The sequence below is a fragment of the Nannospalax galili genome, unplaced genomic scaffold, assembly GCF_000622305.1.
Source record: "Nannospalax galili isolate Female #2095 unplaced genomic scaffold, S.galili_v1.0 scaffold323, whole genome shotgun sequence".
NCBI classification, from domain to species: domain Eukaryota; kingdom Metazoa; phylum Chordata; class Mammalia; order Rodentia; family Spalacidae; genus Nannospalax; species Nannospalax galili.
The window spans coordinates 2,048,101-2,066,693 of record NW_008350329.1 but is presented as its reverse complement, the minus strand read 5'-3'; the positions used below and the strand labels follow the sequence as shown (position 1 = coordinate 2,066,693).

At 39.4% G+C, this 18,593-nt stretch overlaps 1 protein-coding gene across 1 annotated transcript in view; it reads right to left on the bottom strand.

Moving 5' to 3' along the window:
• Nucleotides 1-18,303: 18,303 nt before the first annotated feature.
• The window catches only part of LOC103745631 (beta-1,3-galactosyltransferase 5-like), a 49,540-nt gene continuing 49,250 nt past the window's right edge, over nucleotides 18,304-18,593 (bottom strand). The window contains exon 2 of the mRNA XM_008847581.2: nucleotides 18,304-18,409. Coding sequence (XP_008845803.2) covers nucleotides 18,304-18,409 — 106 coding nt within the window. The remainder of the gene's footprint in view (nucleotides 18,410-18,593) is intronic.

Here is an 18,593-nt window from a genome sequence, read left to right as displayed (position 1 = left end):
AATCCAGGGTCATTTATATTCAACTACTGCCTTCAAAGGACAGTAAAAACTAATGGATTTTCAATGAAGTGCCAAAATAATTCAATGTTGGAAGCATGTTTAGAAAATTTCTTTCAGAACTATTGGATGTAATTGTGGAAAGGGGAGCAAAACATTAACCTTTAATTCACAAGTCTAGTCATTGAACAAAATGTATTTTTAATAAAAAGAAGACACTAAAGGAAATTCATAAGACACTAAAGGAAAAACTAGAAAACAATACAAGGTATAGTAACTAATTCTAACAAGGGTAAAATTACTTCTAGATGAAAAGGAACTATGAGACATCAAGGGAAAGCAGCCTCATGGATTGCCCTTAAGACGGTCTTTAAAATTGTGGGACAGTTGCAGTTCCTCTTCATAAAACACGGACGGTCTGCAGAGTATCTGGGTTGATTCTTAGGTATTAGAATAGGACAGACAGGAAAATGCAGGGTATCTGGGTAGGAGATGCACTGATGGGGAACCCATTGGTCTTCAAGGCAATTTTATAGAAAATAGGCCCTAAAATCTAATGGGAGCCCAGAAATGAAGATGAGGTAAGGAAGCAGATTACACCCACAGTCAGGTGGAACAAGAATATCACTTGGAAAATGTATCTATGAATGCCAGATGCTTGAGATTAGGATCAAGAGAAGGCTGGAATTCTCATCAAGGTAACTAGTCAGAGTTGAAGAAAGAAGATGAGTTGTTCCTCCAAACATAACGTGATGATCCCATTGCAATCTTGAGTAGAAATGACCTTGGCCTGGTAGCCATGGCAATAACATAATGATGTGATACCTAGGTCTATGGCAATGGTAATGGGGTTTTTGATAGTCCCTGATAAAAGGACTTGGGATAGCCTTTTTACTCCCTCCTGTGCCTTCCCACATCCCCATTTGCAAGTGATTTTTAGAGATGCTAGAGTGTATACAAGAAGTAGAAGATTAACTCAAAGTGTCCCACGATGCAACTTCCATGAGGTCATCACCCATGATGTGTGGAACTTTTCGATGATAAGGCCATTTGGGGTCATCTATGCTCCTGTCCCATAATGGATCCACCAAATTAGACTTGGATGGAATGGATGTTTGTTTATGTCTCCCTAGGAAAACAAATATAATAAGATCAAGATAGGAGCCTGGTTCTACAGCTCGTGATGAAGCATGGTGAAATGGGGGGAAGTGTGGAATCTACATTGGAGACAAGTGAGCTTGGCAACACAGAAGCTCAGAGAATAAGGTTGAACTCAGCAACTGTGGCGACGCCATCTATTCAGATGTATACTCCTCAGTCAGGATAGAAAAATTGGACCAGCCTGAGAAATTTCAGGGCAGGCCAGGCTTCATGGTGACTATCCCAGGTTGGGTTTCCTTAGAAATATACTTTGTAGGACTGGAAAGATAGCTCATCAGTTAAGAGCACTGGCTGCTCATCCAGAGGACCTGGCTTCAATTGCCAGCACCCAGGCAGCTAACAACAACCATCCTTAACTCCAGCTCCAGGGGCTTTGACACCCTCTTCTGACCTCTGCGGGCACTGCATGACACAGGTGTACTTACCCACAGGCAGGCTATACATTCATACACATAAAATTAAAAAATCAATAAAATAGTTTAATAATAATAAACATATCTTGTGACACGGTATAAGCCATTATTTGGGAAATAATGTCAAGATGTAATCAATCAACAATGTGGAAATGAAATGGAGAAAGAAATACAGGACACATTACTAAACAAACTATTGCTCTAAGCCTTGGGAGCTCAGTTCACAAACAACTTCTGAAATGTAACGTACAATAAGCAAAGAGATGACCTTTTCAAAGAGCAAGACATTTAGGGCATTTTGTGTGTATTGGTGGAATAATACTCCTTAAACTACTCCTTCCATATAACTGCACTGCCTTCTAAGTGATTCAAACATGTTTCCTGCACTCAAAAAAATAAAATAATCTTACTTGAGATTCTATTTGTCTGTGGAAACAAAGATTCAATGGGAATAAACACCAGTGCTAAGTGGCTAGTCAGAAATTAGCAGCTTGGAGGACTCTGAGGAAGGATTCCTTCTATCATAATAAGCTTTGGGCCACAATTACTATATCCTTGGTAACAGTACTATTTTTTTTAACTTTTTTTATTGAATTTTTGTGTATTTCATATAGAATATCTTAATACCCACTTCCCCATTGACCCATGCCCATAGCCCCCATCCCCAGTGGAATTCATATATTCTGTCATTTGTGTTAAGGCCTATCATGTCAATTTAGTGTCCTCAGTTGTCCCTCAGTGCAAGTTCATCCACTGAGGTCTAGTCAGTCTATCTAGAGTCCATCCCTTTAAGAAGATCAGCTCTTTCTCACCCAACAGTAATCAGCTGCCACCCTTCTTCAACTAACATTGGGCCCCGCTGTCCATTTCCACAGTTCTGTGCTGGGCTTTTGTCTGCTTGAGTTCGCATGGGTCTTGTGCAGGCTGACACCATTGCTGTAGGTTCATATGAGCAGGGTCCCAGTAGCCTGTAGGACTCTATTTCCGTATGATCACGTATCTCCTCCTGGTTCTTACAATTTTTCTGACCCCTCTTCCACAATGGTTCCTGAGCCCTCAGTAGGTGGATTTTAATACAGGAGACCTGCCCAAGGACCAAAACTCTGTAAATTTAAAGCTCCATGTCTTGCACATAGTAAGAATTTACATTCGTCTAGGGATGTGACAGCCTTGGGGTTTTCTCTAAGACCTATGACCTGTCCAGCCATGTGTTTTTGGCTAGGTTTACAGTACCAGAGATGAGTTTCCTCCCTTTGAGTGAACTTCAATCAGGTAGCTGTTGATTACCCCCAAGATAAAAGTGCCACTCCTGCACCTATGTCCTTTGTTGTGCTGGTCATTGATGTGGTTTTTAGGCCTTGAAGCTGGGGTTGGACCATCGATTGATGTTCTTCCTTAGCGGTTTGTATAGTGCTCTCCAAAACTGAGAGCTAGCCTTCAAGAGAGGCGGCTTCCAGGTCCTTTGCAGTTCCGTTGTTCCAAATCCTGTGTCCAAAGAATGCCTGTCTCTGGCAATAGGGTCTTACCATCAAGTTCTGGGAGGCAATCAAGGGCTGTGACAATAGCCTATGTCATTTTGGGAGCCTCTTGAACTACCCTGGTCAACAACTCAAAGGAACGTTTCTCCTGCCTGGCACTGTTTCTTATCATGTAGGTTTCAGCTGTATGCACAGACTCATGTAGAAATATTGTATGTGTAATTTTTCAATAGGCTTTGGGCTAATGCAGTTCTCTTTTTCTATATATCAGCTAAGCATTATTCATCTCTCCTCTTTCTCTCTCCTTGTCTTATCCTTGCTCCCTACCATCCCCATTTAAAGTGTCCCCATTTTCCAGATTTCTCCCTGTTACCGTCCCACCTCTCTTGGGTCTGTTACCGTTCCACCTCTCTTGAGCTCCTTCCCCTTTATTGCCATAGTTCCTTGTATAGCCCTCCTTTTTCCCTCCTATTTATCTACCCCCATTTTACACATTTCTCCCATAGTAATGCCAGCCTCCTACTAGTCCCTCTCGGGTTCTTTACCTTTACTTCACTGGTTCTCTTCCATTTTCCTTGTTCCTATAGTTGCATCAGGATGTATACTCACACATAAGGCTTTGGTGCTAGGATCCACAAATGAGGGAGAACATACTTCTTTTTTGTTTTTCTGAGTCTGTGTTACTTCACTTAGTATAACAGTTTCCAGTTCCATCCATTTACCTGCACATTTCATGATTTCATCTTTCTTTACCTCTGAGTAGAACTCCATGTATAAATGTACCACATTTTCATTAACCACAATTTCATTAGTTGGGGGACACTTAGGTTGCTTCCATTTTTATCTTGTGTGAAAAGAGCAGCAACACTCATGGTTTTACAAGTATCTCTGCAACAGGATGAGTCCTTTGGGTATATACCAAGGAGTGGTATAACTGGGTCATAGGGTTAGGTTCATTTTTAGTTTTCTAAGAGGTCTCCACACTACTTTCCATAGGGGTTACAAAAGTTTTCAATCCCACAAGCAGTGAATGAGCTTTACCCTTTTTCCACATCCTCACCAGCATTTGGTATCATTTGTTCTCTTGATCTGAGCCAGTGTGACTGGGGTAAGATGAAATATTAAACTGGTTTTAATTTAAATTTCCCTAATTACTAATGATGTTGAACACTTTTTATGATGTTTCTTAGCCATCTTTATTTCTTCTTTTGAGAACTATCTGTATAGCTCTTCAGCCCATCTTTTAATTGGATCATTTTTTTATTCTTTGTTTTTTGCATTCTTTATATATTCTAGATGCTAAATCTCTGTCAGATGTGTCACTGGTGAAGATTTTTCCCACTCTGTGGGTTTTCTCTTCACTTTCTTGATTGTCTTTTGCTGTACAGAAGCTTGTTAGTTTAATGAAGTCCCACTTGTTGATTGTTAACCTTAATTCCTGAGCAACTGATGTCTGATTTAGAAAGTCCTTTCCTCCACCTGTATCTTGTAGGTTACTGCCAATGTTTTCTTCTAATAGTTTCAGAGTGTCAAGTTTCACATTGAGGTCTTTAATCCATTTGAAGTTGTCTTTTGTGCAAGGTGAAAGATAAGGATCTTGTTTCATTCTTCTACATGTGGCAATCCAGTTTTGCCAGCACCATTTGTTGAAAATGCTATCTTTCTCCATTATGTATTCTTGGCACCTTTGTCAAATATCAAGTAGCTGAAATTTTGTATACTCAGGTTTGGGTCTTCAATAATGTTCCATTGATCTGCGTTTCTATTTTTGTGGCAGTACCATACTGTTTTTATTACTACCACTTTGTAGTGTACTTTGAGATCTGGTATAGTAATCCCACCAGCATTGCTCTTTCTACTCAGGGTTGCCTTGGCTATCCAGGGTCTTTTCTTCTTCCATACAAATTTAAGGATTTTTTTCTAATTCTGTGAAGTATGTCATGGGGATTTTGATTGAGATTTCATTGAACATAATATATATTGCTTTTGGTAGGGTGGCCGTTTTCACAATATCAGTTCTTCCAATCCATGAGCATGGGAGGTCCTTCCATCTCTGGTGTCTTCCTCAATCTCTTTCTTTCAAGATTTAAAATGTCCGTTGTAGAAATCTTTAACCTCTTTGGTCAGGTTTATTCCAAGATGTTTTATTTTATTTGAAGCTATTGTGAATTGGAGGGTTTCCCTGTACTCTTTGTCCTCTTGCTTGTTTTTGTTATATAGAAAGGCTACTGATTTTTGTAGATTGATTTTGTAACCTGCCACTTTACTGAAAGTGCTGATCAGTTCTAGGAGTTTTCTAGTGGAACTTTTGGGATCCTCTTAGGTATAGTATCATATCATCTGCAAAAAGTGATAATTTGACCTCTTCTTTTCCAATTAGTATTCCTTTAACTTCCTTCTCTTGTCTTATTGCTCTAGCAAGAGTTTCTATGTTGAAAAGGAGTGGAGATAGTGGACAGCCTTGTCTGGCTACTAATTTTAATGGGAATGCTTCAGTTTTCCTCCATTTAGAATGATGTTGGCTGTGGGTTTGTTGTATATAGCTTCAATTATGTTAAGATATGTTCCCTCCAGTACAGTTCCCTTTAGGACTTTTATCATGAATGCATGTTGGATTTCATCAAGGGCCTTCTCTGCATCTATTGAGATGACAATGTGATTTTTGTCTCTGAGTCCATTTATATGCTTTATGATGTTTATTGAATTACATATATTGAACCATCTCTGGAATAATGTTGACTTGATCAAGGTGGATGATATTTGTCATGTGTGTCTGTCTATAGTTTGCACGTATTTTGTTGAGGATTTTTTGTATCTATGTTCATTAAGGATATGGGTCTATAGTTTTCTTTTTTGGTTGTGTATTTACCCAGTTTGGGTATTAGAGTGATGTTGGCTTCATAGAAGGAATTTGGGAGCTTCCCCTCTGTTCTATCTTTCTGAATAATTTAAATAGTATTGGTTGTAGATCTTTTTAAAAATGTTTGGTAGAATTCTGCTGTGAATCTATCTAGACCTGGGCTTTTTTCAGTTGGGAGGCTTTGTATTACTGTTTCAATTTCCTTATATGTTATGGGTCTGTTTAAACTGTTGATCTCTTCTTGGTTTAGCTTTGGTGGTTCCCATGATTTTAGATATCCATCCATTTCTTTATGTTTTTGAATTTAACAGAGTATAGGTTTTTAATGTATTCCCTTATAATGTTCTGGATCTTTTGGGTGTCTGTTGTGATGTTTCCCCTTTCATCTCTGATTTTGTTGATTTGAATTATCTCTTTCTTTATTGTGGTTAATGGGCTATGGGTCTCTCTATCTTGTTTAGCTTTTCAAAGAACCAGCTCCTAGAGTCATTGATTCTTTTTAGTTTTCTATTTCATCAATTCTGATTCTGATTTTTGTTATTTCTTCTCATCTCCTGGGTTTGAGATTAATTTGTTCTTGCCTTTCCAGAGTCTTGAGTTGCAATGTTAGGTCACTTATTTGTGCTCTTTCTGATTTTTTTTTAATGTAGGTACATAGAGCTATAAAATTCTCTCTTAGGACTGATTTTAAAGTGTCCTAGAGCTTTTGTTGTATTGTATTATTGTTTTCATTTAGTTCCAGGAATACTTTTCTTTCTTAAGTTCTTCTTTTACCCACTCATCATTCAGGTGTGTGTTGTTTAATCTCCATGAATTTGTGTAGTTACTAGGGCTTCATTTGTGTTGATTTTAAGCTTTATTGTCCAATGCATGGAATTGTTTTAATTTTTGTATTTGTAGAGGGTTGTTTTGTGCCATAGTATGTGGTTGATGAAAGTTTCTTGGGGTGCTGAATAGAAACTGTATTCTTTGGTGCTTGGGTGGAATATTTGGAAGATGTCTGTTAGGTCCATTTCATGTATGATATTGCTTAATTCAGATGTCTCTTTGCATATTCTTTGTCCCATTGACCTATCTAATGGAGACAGTAGGGTATTGAAGTCCTCTACTATTAGTGAGTTAGGATTAATCTGTGTCTTAAAGTCCTTTAGTGCTGTTTTATGAAGTTAGGTACACCAGAGTTTGGTGCATATATGTTCATGATTGTAATATCTTCTTGGTCAGTTGTTCCTTTGATCAAAGTGAAGTGACTCTCTTTATCTCTTCTGATTAGTTTTAGCTTGAAGTCTATTTTGTCAGATATTAGATTTGCAACTCCTGCTTGTTTCTTAGTGCCATCTGCTTGAAACATTCTTTTCCATCCTTTCACCTTAGGGTAGTGCCTGTCCTTGAAGGTGATATGGGTTTCTTACAGACAACAAAAGGATGGATTTTGTTTCTTTTTTAATTATTTTAAAAATGATTTATTTAATAACAACATACTTAGAAGAAGCATATCTTTACAACACAATTGACATATTCAATAACGGTTTCCAGAGGTAAGATGCATCTCTTTCAAAATTGGCTGTAAATTTTTAGGTTTTCTGTTGAATTGATACAGTTATATAATATTGTACTTGGTATAACCCCTATAGGACATAAAATTAAATGAGGTTTTAAACTTTAAAAAAGATTTCCATTTCATAATTAAAATATACAGTTTCATACAGAAAAATTCATTTTTGATACAATTGACACTAAGATGTTTGCACATGCATTTCTAATCTCCCTCAAATATGTCTTTTTTTTTAATTTGCTGTTGTGTGTGTGTTTGTGTGTATATCACACAGAACATCCCAAACCATCTTATTCAACTATATACCCACTTCCCAGGTAGCACCTTCCCAAAGTCTCCCTCCCCCCACTAGAGCCCTTATATTCTGATATCTCTGCTATTGTCTGCTGTGTTGTTGGCATCCCCAGCCATTCCCCACTACTTGCCCTTCTGGTGAATCTAGTCAGCCTACCTAGAGGTCTTTGTTTTAGGAGGATCAGCTGTTCTTCATCTAGCGGTAATCAGTTTTTTATATTCCTTTGGATAATATTGGGGTCTGCTGTTCATTTTCCCAGTTTTATGCTGCATTACTATCTGGGAATCCCTTTGGCCACCCTGGCCATCAACTCAAAAGAAAATATTATTTGTCTGGCATTGTTATTTGTTATGTAGCCTTTAGCTATACATATGGACTCTTATGAAATTATGTTGGCCCATTTAATCTTTGGTTATACTTTCCTTTTGGGTGTTTAAGGCCATACAGTTGGTCCAGATAAAACCGATTTATTTTTACTCTTAAGGTCATTTGAGGATCTGTTCCTCAGGGGTCACATGGACTTGGGAGGAGCTCCTGGCTCCTTTCTTTTACCAGTTCCACCTATGTGAAGATAAGTCAAGGTCCTGCTCGACCATGGTTGGCTTCACTTGGAAGCATTGGAAATGATTCCTCTGTGTTGACCCTCCTCTTTATAGACTGGACACTGGTTCAAGTCCATCTGGTGGGGTCTCCTTGGCCTCCTTGATCAAGAGAACAGGTGACCCACCACCATTATAGGACATTTTGAGAGATGCGCATAGTCCCCTGGAACTAGTCAACCTAGGAGGGCAAGGAGCAAAAACTGTCCTTTACGTCCCTCTGACCAAATTATTATAGACCTCAAAGTGTGTCTGTTAAACACCCAAGAAGGTTAGTTCCACCAGTCTGGTATTTTAATTATTATGTGTCATGTAGAAAAATCTTGGGCAAAGATCAGTTATTCTCAGATAAACCTTACCTATCCTGTGTCTTTTGACTGGGGAGTTCAGTCTATTGATACTTAAAGTTATTATTGAAAGATGTGTATTGATTCACGTCATCTTGATTTTTTGCATTCTTGGTCTAATTTTGTGTTTCCACAGTTATACCTTCATTTGGTTTCTTTCTGCTGCCCCTAGGATATAGTTGATCCTTTCTCTGGTCTTTTTATTGCTTCAAGTATTCTTTGCAGGGCTGGTTTTGTGGACATGTATTCTTTCAGCCTATTCATGTCATGGTAGATTTATCTTTCCCCTTCAATTATAATAGATATTTTTGCTGGGTAAAGTATTCTGGGTTGGCATCTATGGTTTTTTAGGATTGGGAATACTTTGGTCCAGGCTCTTCTGACTTTCATAGTTTTCATTGATAAGTCAGCTGTAATTCTGATGGGTTTTCTTTTATATGTGAGTTGTTTTTCTTTTTGCAGCTTTCAGTATTCTCCCTTTGTTCTGTACATTTAGTGTTTTCACTATGATATACTGTGGGGAATCTCTTTTCTGGTCCTGTCTATTTGGTATTCTATGTGGTTCTTGTATTTATATAGGCATGTCTTTCCTTAATTTGGGGGAATTCTCTTCTGTAATCCTGTGTAGGATCTGGTCAGTATCATTAACTTGAAATTCTTCTCCTTCCTTTATGCCTATGATGCATAAATTTGGTCTTTTCATGATGTCCCACATTTCATACACATTCCATTCCTGTATGTTTTTAAATTTTTTACAGCCTTTGCATAAGCAGTTCAATTCTTCTACTTTATCTTCCAGTCTTGATACTGTTTTCCATTTCATTCATTCTTTTAGTGAGGCTTTCTCCTGTTGTTTCAAATTGGCTTATTGAGTTTTTCACTTCCTTCTTCATTTTTGTCTGAGTTTTCTTTAATTCTTTTCTCTCTTTTATGAATTCACTCAAAAGTTTATCCCTGTCTTCTTTTACTTCTTTGATTTGTTTGTGTGTTCTTTAAATTGGTTGAATTCTTTTATCATGTTCATATTGTTCTTTTAAATTCTGTGTCCTGGGTTATCTCTAGGATGCTTCCTTGTAGAACTCTTCTTTAGGACTGGTAGTGCTTGGTGGGAACATAATGTTTTGGTTTTCCATATTTTTTTCCATTATAATTTTGGCATGTGGGTTTCTTTTGTTGTTTGTGATTCTGATTTGAAACTCAAGCCTTCCTTTATTGGGTTGAAGTCTGCTTCTGTTTGTATTATTGGTGTTCCTTGGGTTTTTTCTTATTGGGTATGTTAAGTTGGTTTGTCTAGGCTAGCAGCACTATTTTTAAGTCAGGGAAACTATCACAATTACTCCTCCTTAGAGTTTGAATATCATGTGATAGGAGAGAGAACATGTCACAGTTTCCCTGACCTCTAACCCAAAGGCATGATTCTCTTCTATCCATGCCCTTCCTTTTGGCAGCTTACTTGCTCTAATTTTTTTCTCTCAAACTCCAGTAAAATTGTCCTTATATTTCCTTCTAAGTTCATTCTCAAATTGTTTTATCTACAAAATGAAGAATCTGTGAAAGACACCTCATGGTCCCAAATAGCACCAGTACACAAAAATAATTACTTTTTCCAAAATGGAAATCAACTTGTTGCCATGTCTTATTTATCTTCCAGAAGAAAGGGAGGGGCAGTATCCTACTGGGGCCTTATTTTTTATCTCTGCTGTTAACTGTTCATAATGCAGTGGTGGTATGATCTAGGCTTACCAGGGTAATAAGATATCCATACTTTCACTCTCTGCCCCTTCAGGACTCCCATACATAGTTCCATTGTGCCAGAACAAGGTGTCCAAACATGGCCTGGTTTCCATCCTTTAGACAAATCCTACATCTACATGGTGGTAGGGTAACCCCTCAAAGGTAGAAGTTCTCTTCAGACATTAACATGAGACAGAAATATTTGTACACCTTGTGACCACTCCAAAACATTCATGACCATGGCTCTTCCTCAGATTTCCTATCTCTATCCTTCTCATACTCCTCTTTCCAAACCTCTTACAACAAATTGAATCATGTACCATTTCTCTGGAGGCCTTGTAAATCTTTACTTCAGACCAAAACTCTCTCCACATCAAGTAAATAACCATATTTATTTACTCTTCTTCTGGCAGAATGTACTTTAGACAGGATCTTTCACGTATCTTAGCTGTTAGTAAATAGGAGTTGAAAGAGTTGCAGGAAAGAAAAGCAACTAACCTCATAGAGCCCCTACTGACCTTTATTAGTCAATGAGGGGTGACTACTGACCAGCAGAAGTCTGCAGTAACCACATGGGCCAAATGGCAGAAGCACTTAAGTCCATTTGTGTAGGTGAATAGAGTCGTTAGGGTTGAATAGAAGATAAGGGCTTACATTTTTCCCTGATAGAGAAGGAGGAATGCATTCTTTCTTCTTTCTCTGATAGCAGGACCTGTTTGTAGAAATTTATGGTTACGGATCCCAGATGGATTTGTTTGCAAAGCAAGAATTGCTTTATGGTTTTAGGGGGGTGTGGAGGTCTCCCTTCACTAGTTACGGTTTGAAAATGGTTCAATATGTTCCCCAAGTGCTAAATTTTAATCACTGTTAGGAGGGACTAAGAAGGTAGAACCTTTAAGAGCTGAGGCCTATTGTAACATTTTTAGATCACTAGAGCAGCTGCTCTAGAAGGAACTAAGGTAGTTGTCCTGGGGACCATGTGCTCTCTCCTGAGTTGTGATAAGACTGAGCCTGACTTGTGAATGCCCCCTGGCTTCCTGTCTTGCCAAATGATGTTTCCCTATCACAAATTCCCCTTCAATCCACCCATCATAAGGTCCTCATTGAAGCCAAGCTGGTGCCAGTACTTGCCCTTGAACATCCACAACTTTGAACTAAATCTGTTTTTTTTTTAAGATTTTATTTATTATTTTTATTTTATGTGTACGAGTGTATTGCCTCATATATGTAAGTGCACCCATGTTGTATGATGCCCAAGGAGGTCAGAAGAGGGCATCAGATCCCCTGGAACTGGAGTTACAGATGATTGTTAGCCTCCCTGTGGGTACTGGGAATTGAACTTGGGTACTCTGTAAGAGCAGTCAGTGCTCTTAAACCACTGAGCCATCTCTCCAGACGCCTCAAAAATCTGTTTTTATTATAAAATTATCTTGACTCAGTTATTTCATGATAGTAAGAAAAGAAGACTAATACTACTACCCAGGAATATTATATGGTTATCATTTCTTTTTTTGTTCTCATATCAAACCATTAATTTATGAACTAAACATGTGATTTTTAATCTTGACTTAGCTAGAGTCCATGGGACAACTAAGGGAAAACTGTCAGTACAGCAGAGACTGCAATGTGAAGGTCGGAACTTTCTTTTGCCCTGGACCATTTCCAATATAGGATGGATTGCTGCTGTGCTCACCCCACCATAGGATGGCTGGGTGGCAGCACAGTTCAAGAAAGGCAGTCCCAGTGATCTAGGGTCTTAATGACGATGGCCAGGTACTTTTCTCTACCCAGGTCTAGCTGAATGCCAGCCTCTACTTTTCAAACTATTCTGAGAGAGCAAAGGCAGAAGGTTGGAAAGGTCCGTCAAATTGATATTACCAAAATTTACCACAAGGAAACAATCCACTGAGGCACAGTGAGGACTTAATGCCAATCAGTTCCGCTTGTTTGTGGGGATCTGTCTCTAAATCAAGAGAGGAACACAGTCTTGAGTGTGCTGTCATCTCACCTACCACTGACAGAAAATAAACCAGAACCCCCAGTCAAGTAAACAGAAACAGTAAAGAGCCACAGCTGGTCCACAAACTTGCCATTTTTGTGCATTTCTCTGAATTGAAATGGCGATTAAAGGTGTCTAGATGCTGCCCTCACAAGGGAACACTGTCCAGATGCTGCCCTCACAAGGGAACACTGTCCAGACGCTGCCCTCACAAGAGAACACTAAAATTTTAAAAAACACAAAACTGATTTAATTGCTTTGAGGTGATTAAAGTTGGAAGTAATGAGCTCTGATCAACCCAGATGCCTCTTTTTTAAAGGCAAAACTCCAACATGTTTTCATTTGCAAACATATCAATCTGCTGTGCCATGTTCATGCATGGGTGCGTGGGGGGCAGGTTATAAATTTAATCTACTTTCAGATTCTTAGTCAACTGAAGCAAGCTTTCCTATTCGTTCCTCATTCCACAGCAACACATCTACTTCCGTAGTTCTGCCTCACTAGTTCAAAGCTTCTCACCCGGGTGCACACACAACAGCAGAACTCTAAAGATGAACTCTCTGAGACTGAAATTCTCATGGTGTCTCTAATGCATATGTAAGACAGATGGGGTCAGTTTTAAAGTGGATTCCTCTAATGACTTGAAGACTCCCATCTGTGCTACAGCCTAATGTGGTGGCATCCTGAGAGAAAGGAATCAGTAAGATGAGACAGCCTAGTCATCACCATTGATGTAGTAACAAGGCAAACAGGCCAGAGAAGACCCTAAGGCACTGAGGTTGAGAGTTACAATTGAAGACAAATAAAATGAACATTTTTAATTCAGATATTGAAAGATCAAGTTACCTGTAAAAATTAACTCCTTTAAATGTATAAATGTGTTAACCTAACAAATAAATCCTACCTCCCCAAAGGAAGCTTTAGATCATTTGGCAACTGATGCCTCTTTGTAAAATAAGACATACCACCCCTGCCCTGTCTTCCAGGCAGGGGTGACCCATTGCTGTCTTTTGCATGCTGTAGGGCTGGGCACCTGATTCTGTAGTTTGCTAACGTGATGCTGGTGTGTTCTCTCCCTACCAGATGCAAGGCTAGGTTAGAGTCCAGCAAAACCCTGGGCACCTGATTCTGTAGTTTGCTAACGTGATGCTGGTGTGTTCTCTCCCCCAGCAAAACTGGACCCAGATTAAACTACAATAGCAAGTGAGCATTCACAGAAATTTGTTTATGTTTCTGGTTAAATTATAAAATCTGCTGGAGAAACATCCACATATCTGTGGAATGGTACTCAAGGAAGGTATCACAGAAAGAATATATCAATAGCTAAAAAACTACCGTATTTTCCACCTACTTTAATATTCTGAGGGAAAATCTTCACTGTGCCAAGTGAGATTCTGGGTTTATTAGTTCTATTTTACTTTAATGAACTGAAAGAATGGTTAGAGTCTTAGCACGTGCTTGTAATGCCAAAACTTAGAAGGCTGAGCAGGAGGACTGCCACAAGTTCTAGGCCAGTCAGGGCTACAAAGTCCAGACCAACAGAGGAAACATAGGGAAACCTTGACTTAAAAACAGAAACAAAAACCTGAAAGAATGAGTCTCAGAGCTGGAAGGAAATGGCATCACTGAGTTTCCTGCATTTTTCCCTTTTTAAGATGTACTACACCAGGTTACTGTCACTCGAGTACATTTGTTTACAAATTGATTAGATTCTTCAAACTGTCATGCCTGAGGCAATGATTAATTCAAAGAAAATGCTCATGGCCAGTGTACAAATAAGGCTGCCATGTGAATCTGCCTCCAGACCCATCATCAATTCCAATTGTTCTTAGGATACAGTAAGTGCACAGACATTATAAGAGTAATTTAATCAGGATTCCAGGCTTGTGGGAAGCATCAGGCTTGTGAAGCAGACACTTTTCAGCACCCTCTAAGATTAATGATATTTAAATTCATTATGAAGTGTCATGATCAAAATGTTTTCTGTTCATCACAATTAAGCTTATATACAAAAGTGCATTTTTGTAGCAGAGCTCCAGGTATGTTAATGTTTGTTTTAATAAACCACAAGCTAGTAAATCCTCTACTTTCAAATGACCTGACCTGCCACAGTGATTGCACCTTTTCCTTGAAAAAGTAATCATCAAAGGTTTCATCGAATCCCAACTTCTACTCAAGGTCATAGCAAGGCGAACAAACCTGTGGAAGGCAGTGGAGATGAAATTTGCTCAGTGCTAAATAAATTGTTTATAGTTTTCTGACTTAGCTCAATCAAATCCAGCAACAAAGGAAAAGAACAGTGAATACTTTGAGTTGTTGGTCAGGGTAGTTCAAGAGACTCCCGAAATAATACATGCTATTGTACATCCCTTGATTGCCTCCCAAAAATTAAAGGTAAGAACCTATTGCTCCCAAATACTCATGGCTAGAAAGGTCATAGATCTTGGAGAAAATTCCAAGGCTGTCGTATCCATAGATGAATGCAATTTCTTACTATGTGCAAAATATGGATTCTTAAACTTATACACAAGTATCCCAGTCACCATCCATCAAAGAAATTTCTTCTTCAAGAGACAGAGATAATTACAGAGTTCCACAAATGGTCACACACAGAGATTGCCTGTGATTGCCCAAGCCTAAAGTGGCACATCTAGAATGCAATCTCTATACCTTAGGCTGATGGAACATAGAACAAGGGATGAAGAGAACACTTATGCACCTCTCAATTCTCATCAATGAAGCTCCCTCATGCAACAGAGGGCCAGGAAAGCAAAAGGTCACAAATGGCCAAAACATAGAGAATAAGAGTCTGTATGTAGAATGTGGGTCCTTGGACAGGACTCCTATATCAAAATCCACCCACCCAGGACTCAGGGACCATTACAGAAGGGGGGGGGTGGAAAGGTTGTTAAGAGCCAGGGAGGAGGTGCATTTACATACGGAAATAGTCTTACAGGCTCCCAGGACCCCTCTCATACAAACATACAGCAATGGTATCAGCACACACAAGACCTATGCAAACTTAAGCAGACAGAAACCCAACACAGAACTGTGGAAATGAGCAACAGGCCCCAATCTTAGATAAAACATTCTTGGCAACTGATTACTGCTGGGTGAGGAAGAGTTGATCTTCTTAAAGGGAGAGACCCAGATCTCCGGGATGATCTTTCACTGAGGGACATCTGGGGACACTAACTTTACATGATAGGCCTTAACACAAATGACAGAATTATGAACTCCAGTGGGGGAGTTATGGAAGGGTGCCAAAGGGGAATGGGTTATAAAGATTTTCTATATGAAATACACAAAAAAAATCAATAAAAATTTTTTTAAAATAAAATAAAAATGTACAGAGAGGGGGAAAAAAAAGAAGCTATTGCTGAAGACATTGTCCTACCCAGCTGTAAATCTTATGAACCACAAGAATGACTGCCCCAGCACACTATCTCTATTGGTGCAATAGTGACTTTTTTTCCCTGGGGTAATCAATAGCTGTCTAATTGGACTTTAAGCCTGTTCAATGAGAGGGGACTCATGCATGGTACTATAAACATAGCCAAGTACACATGGCTAGAGAGGTCATAGACCCTAGAGAAAACTTACTTCTGTCACATCCCTAGATGTGAAATACCAATGTAATTTCTTGCTATTCTCTAAATATGTATTCTTATGTTTACAGACAAGTGTACCTCTCACTACTCATTAAAGAAGCTTCTTTTTGCAACACATGAAGACAATCACAAAGTTCCACAACTGGTCAAATGCAGAGAATAAGTGTCTGTGAGCTGCCCAGTCCTAAGTGACACATCTACAATGTAACCACTACACCTAAAGTTTGGGGAACATCAAGGAAGAAAGGGCAGAAAGAATGTAAGATCCAGAGGGACACAATACCTGCTGCTACTTAAGGCATTCCAGACATGACAGGGAAGCTACACCAATGAAATCTCTACACTATGCGTATAATAACAAAACCAATGGACATACAAAGGTGAATGGGGAAATGTCACAGGATCCTACCTCAAGATGAAGAGTTATAGTCAATGGAGGAAGAATCAAGTTTCTCCAGGGTCTAGTTCTGTGAGAGGTTATCTAATTCCAAGTGGGTAGCACTAAACACAGGTACATATGAGCAGCAATAAATGGACTTTATGCATGATATATGCATATTTATAAATGTATGCATGTATGTATATGTAATGATGATAATCAAAGAGGAGGACAAGAAGGGCTGGAGAGATGGCTCAGTGGTTATGAGCCATCTGCTACTCTTGCAGAAGACTCAGTTTCAGTTCCCAGCACCAACATGGCAGCTAACAACTCTCCATAACTCCAGTCCCAGGGAATCCAACACCCTCTTCTCGCCTTCCTGGGCACTGCATGACATGGGTGACTTACATACATGCAGGCACAACATTCATGCACATTAAATAAATAAATAAATAAATAAATAAATAATAAATAAATAAATAAATATAAATAAATCTAAGCCTCTACGTAAGAGGCAATGAAATTCTAAAAAAAAAAAATGTTTTAAAGAATAATTAATACCAGTCAGCACGGAAGGCACAGCTGAGCTCTGTCCCAGTCAGATGTCTCAGGCTCATGAATACTTACCATGCTGTCTCCAAACATGAATATTTTAAAATAAGGTGTGCACTTTTATTAAACTGGTTTAAAGTTGGTGTACGTGTACAGGCAAGCCCTGATTGCCTCACACCTCAATCCACTCCCAAGGAGGTCAAAAGTTTTCCCACATCTCAAGCTGGGGGGAGAAAAAGAGAGGGACCATGATGGATAACCATTCAAAAATAAAAAAGTATTTAGGCCAAAAGATTTAAATTTTTCTTGCAGTACATAATTTACATAAAAGCCATGCTGTCACCTCCTCAGCTGTGGACTCAGGGTGTGGACTGTGCCATCCTCCTTTTGGAAGTAGGGGTGACTTTTGGGAGAGGTAGGGCCTTCCTGTAATCAGGAATACTTGGAATGACTATTAAAAAAATAAAAATAAAACTATGTACAATCAAAGTTGTAGCCACATTGTAGAACTTGGGGATGCTTGCTCTAACAGACTGCTATTGCCTTCACTGGTCCAGTTTTCAAATCCTGAGTCAAAAGCTCCAAAATAAAAGAACAAAAAAATTTTAATTAAAAATAATAAAATAGCCAGGTGTGATGGCGCAGGCCTTTAAACCCAGCACTCGGGAGGCAGAGGCAGGCGGATCTCTCTGAGTTCAAGGCCAACTTGGTCTCCATAGCAAATCCAGGTCAGCTGGGGCTACAGGGAGACCCTGTCTCAAAAAGACCAAAAAAATAAAATAATAAAATAAAGCCAAGTCAATGTTGTCTCATGTTTGTTTGTTTCTTTGTTTTAGCAAAAGTTAGTTCAAGAAAGGGTGTAACATCTCACTCCCGAACAGTTTGTCTACAAGCATTTGTCGTAGACAATGGAAGGGCGGGACTCATCTAAACACTTCATACTCCTGCTTTCTGATGCACATCTACGGGAAGGCTGACAGTGAGGCCAGGATGGAGTAGCAAATCCTCAGGGAGTATTTGCGCTTGGGGGAGCAATGACCTTGATCTTCGTGGTGCTGGGAGCCAGCCCAGTGATCGCCTGCATCCTATCTGCAAAACCAGGGCACATGATGTTGCCAGCAGGCAACACTGTGTTGGCATAAATGTCCTTACTGGATGTTGACGTCACACTTCATGATGGAATTGAGAACAGTTTCTTGGATATCCCAGGATTCCATACCCACGAAGGAAAGCTGAAAGAGACTTGGCCATTCAGCAGCTTATAGCTCTTCTCCAGAGAGGAGGAAGATGCAGTGGTGGCCATCTCTTGTAGCACAGTTTCTCCTAGAAACCACGCATGATTTCCTGCTTGGCTGTGGCAGTGAAGCTGTAGTCACGTTCAGTCAGGATCTTCATCAGGTCCCCGCCAGCCAGGTCCAGACACAGGATGCTATGGGGGAAGAGTGGAGCCCTCGTAGATGAGCACAGTGTGGGTGACCCCGTTGTCAGAGTCCACCACAATGCAAGTAGTATGGCCAGAGGCATAAAGGGACAGCATAGCCTGGATGGCTACGGACATGGCTGGGTGTTGAAGATCTCGAACACTGTCTGAGTCATCTTTTCACTGTTGCCCT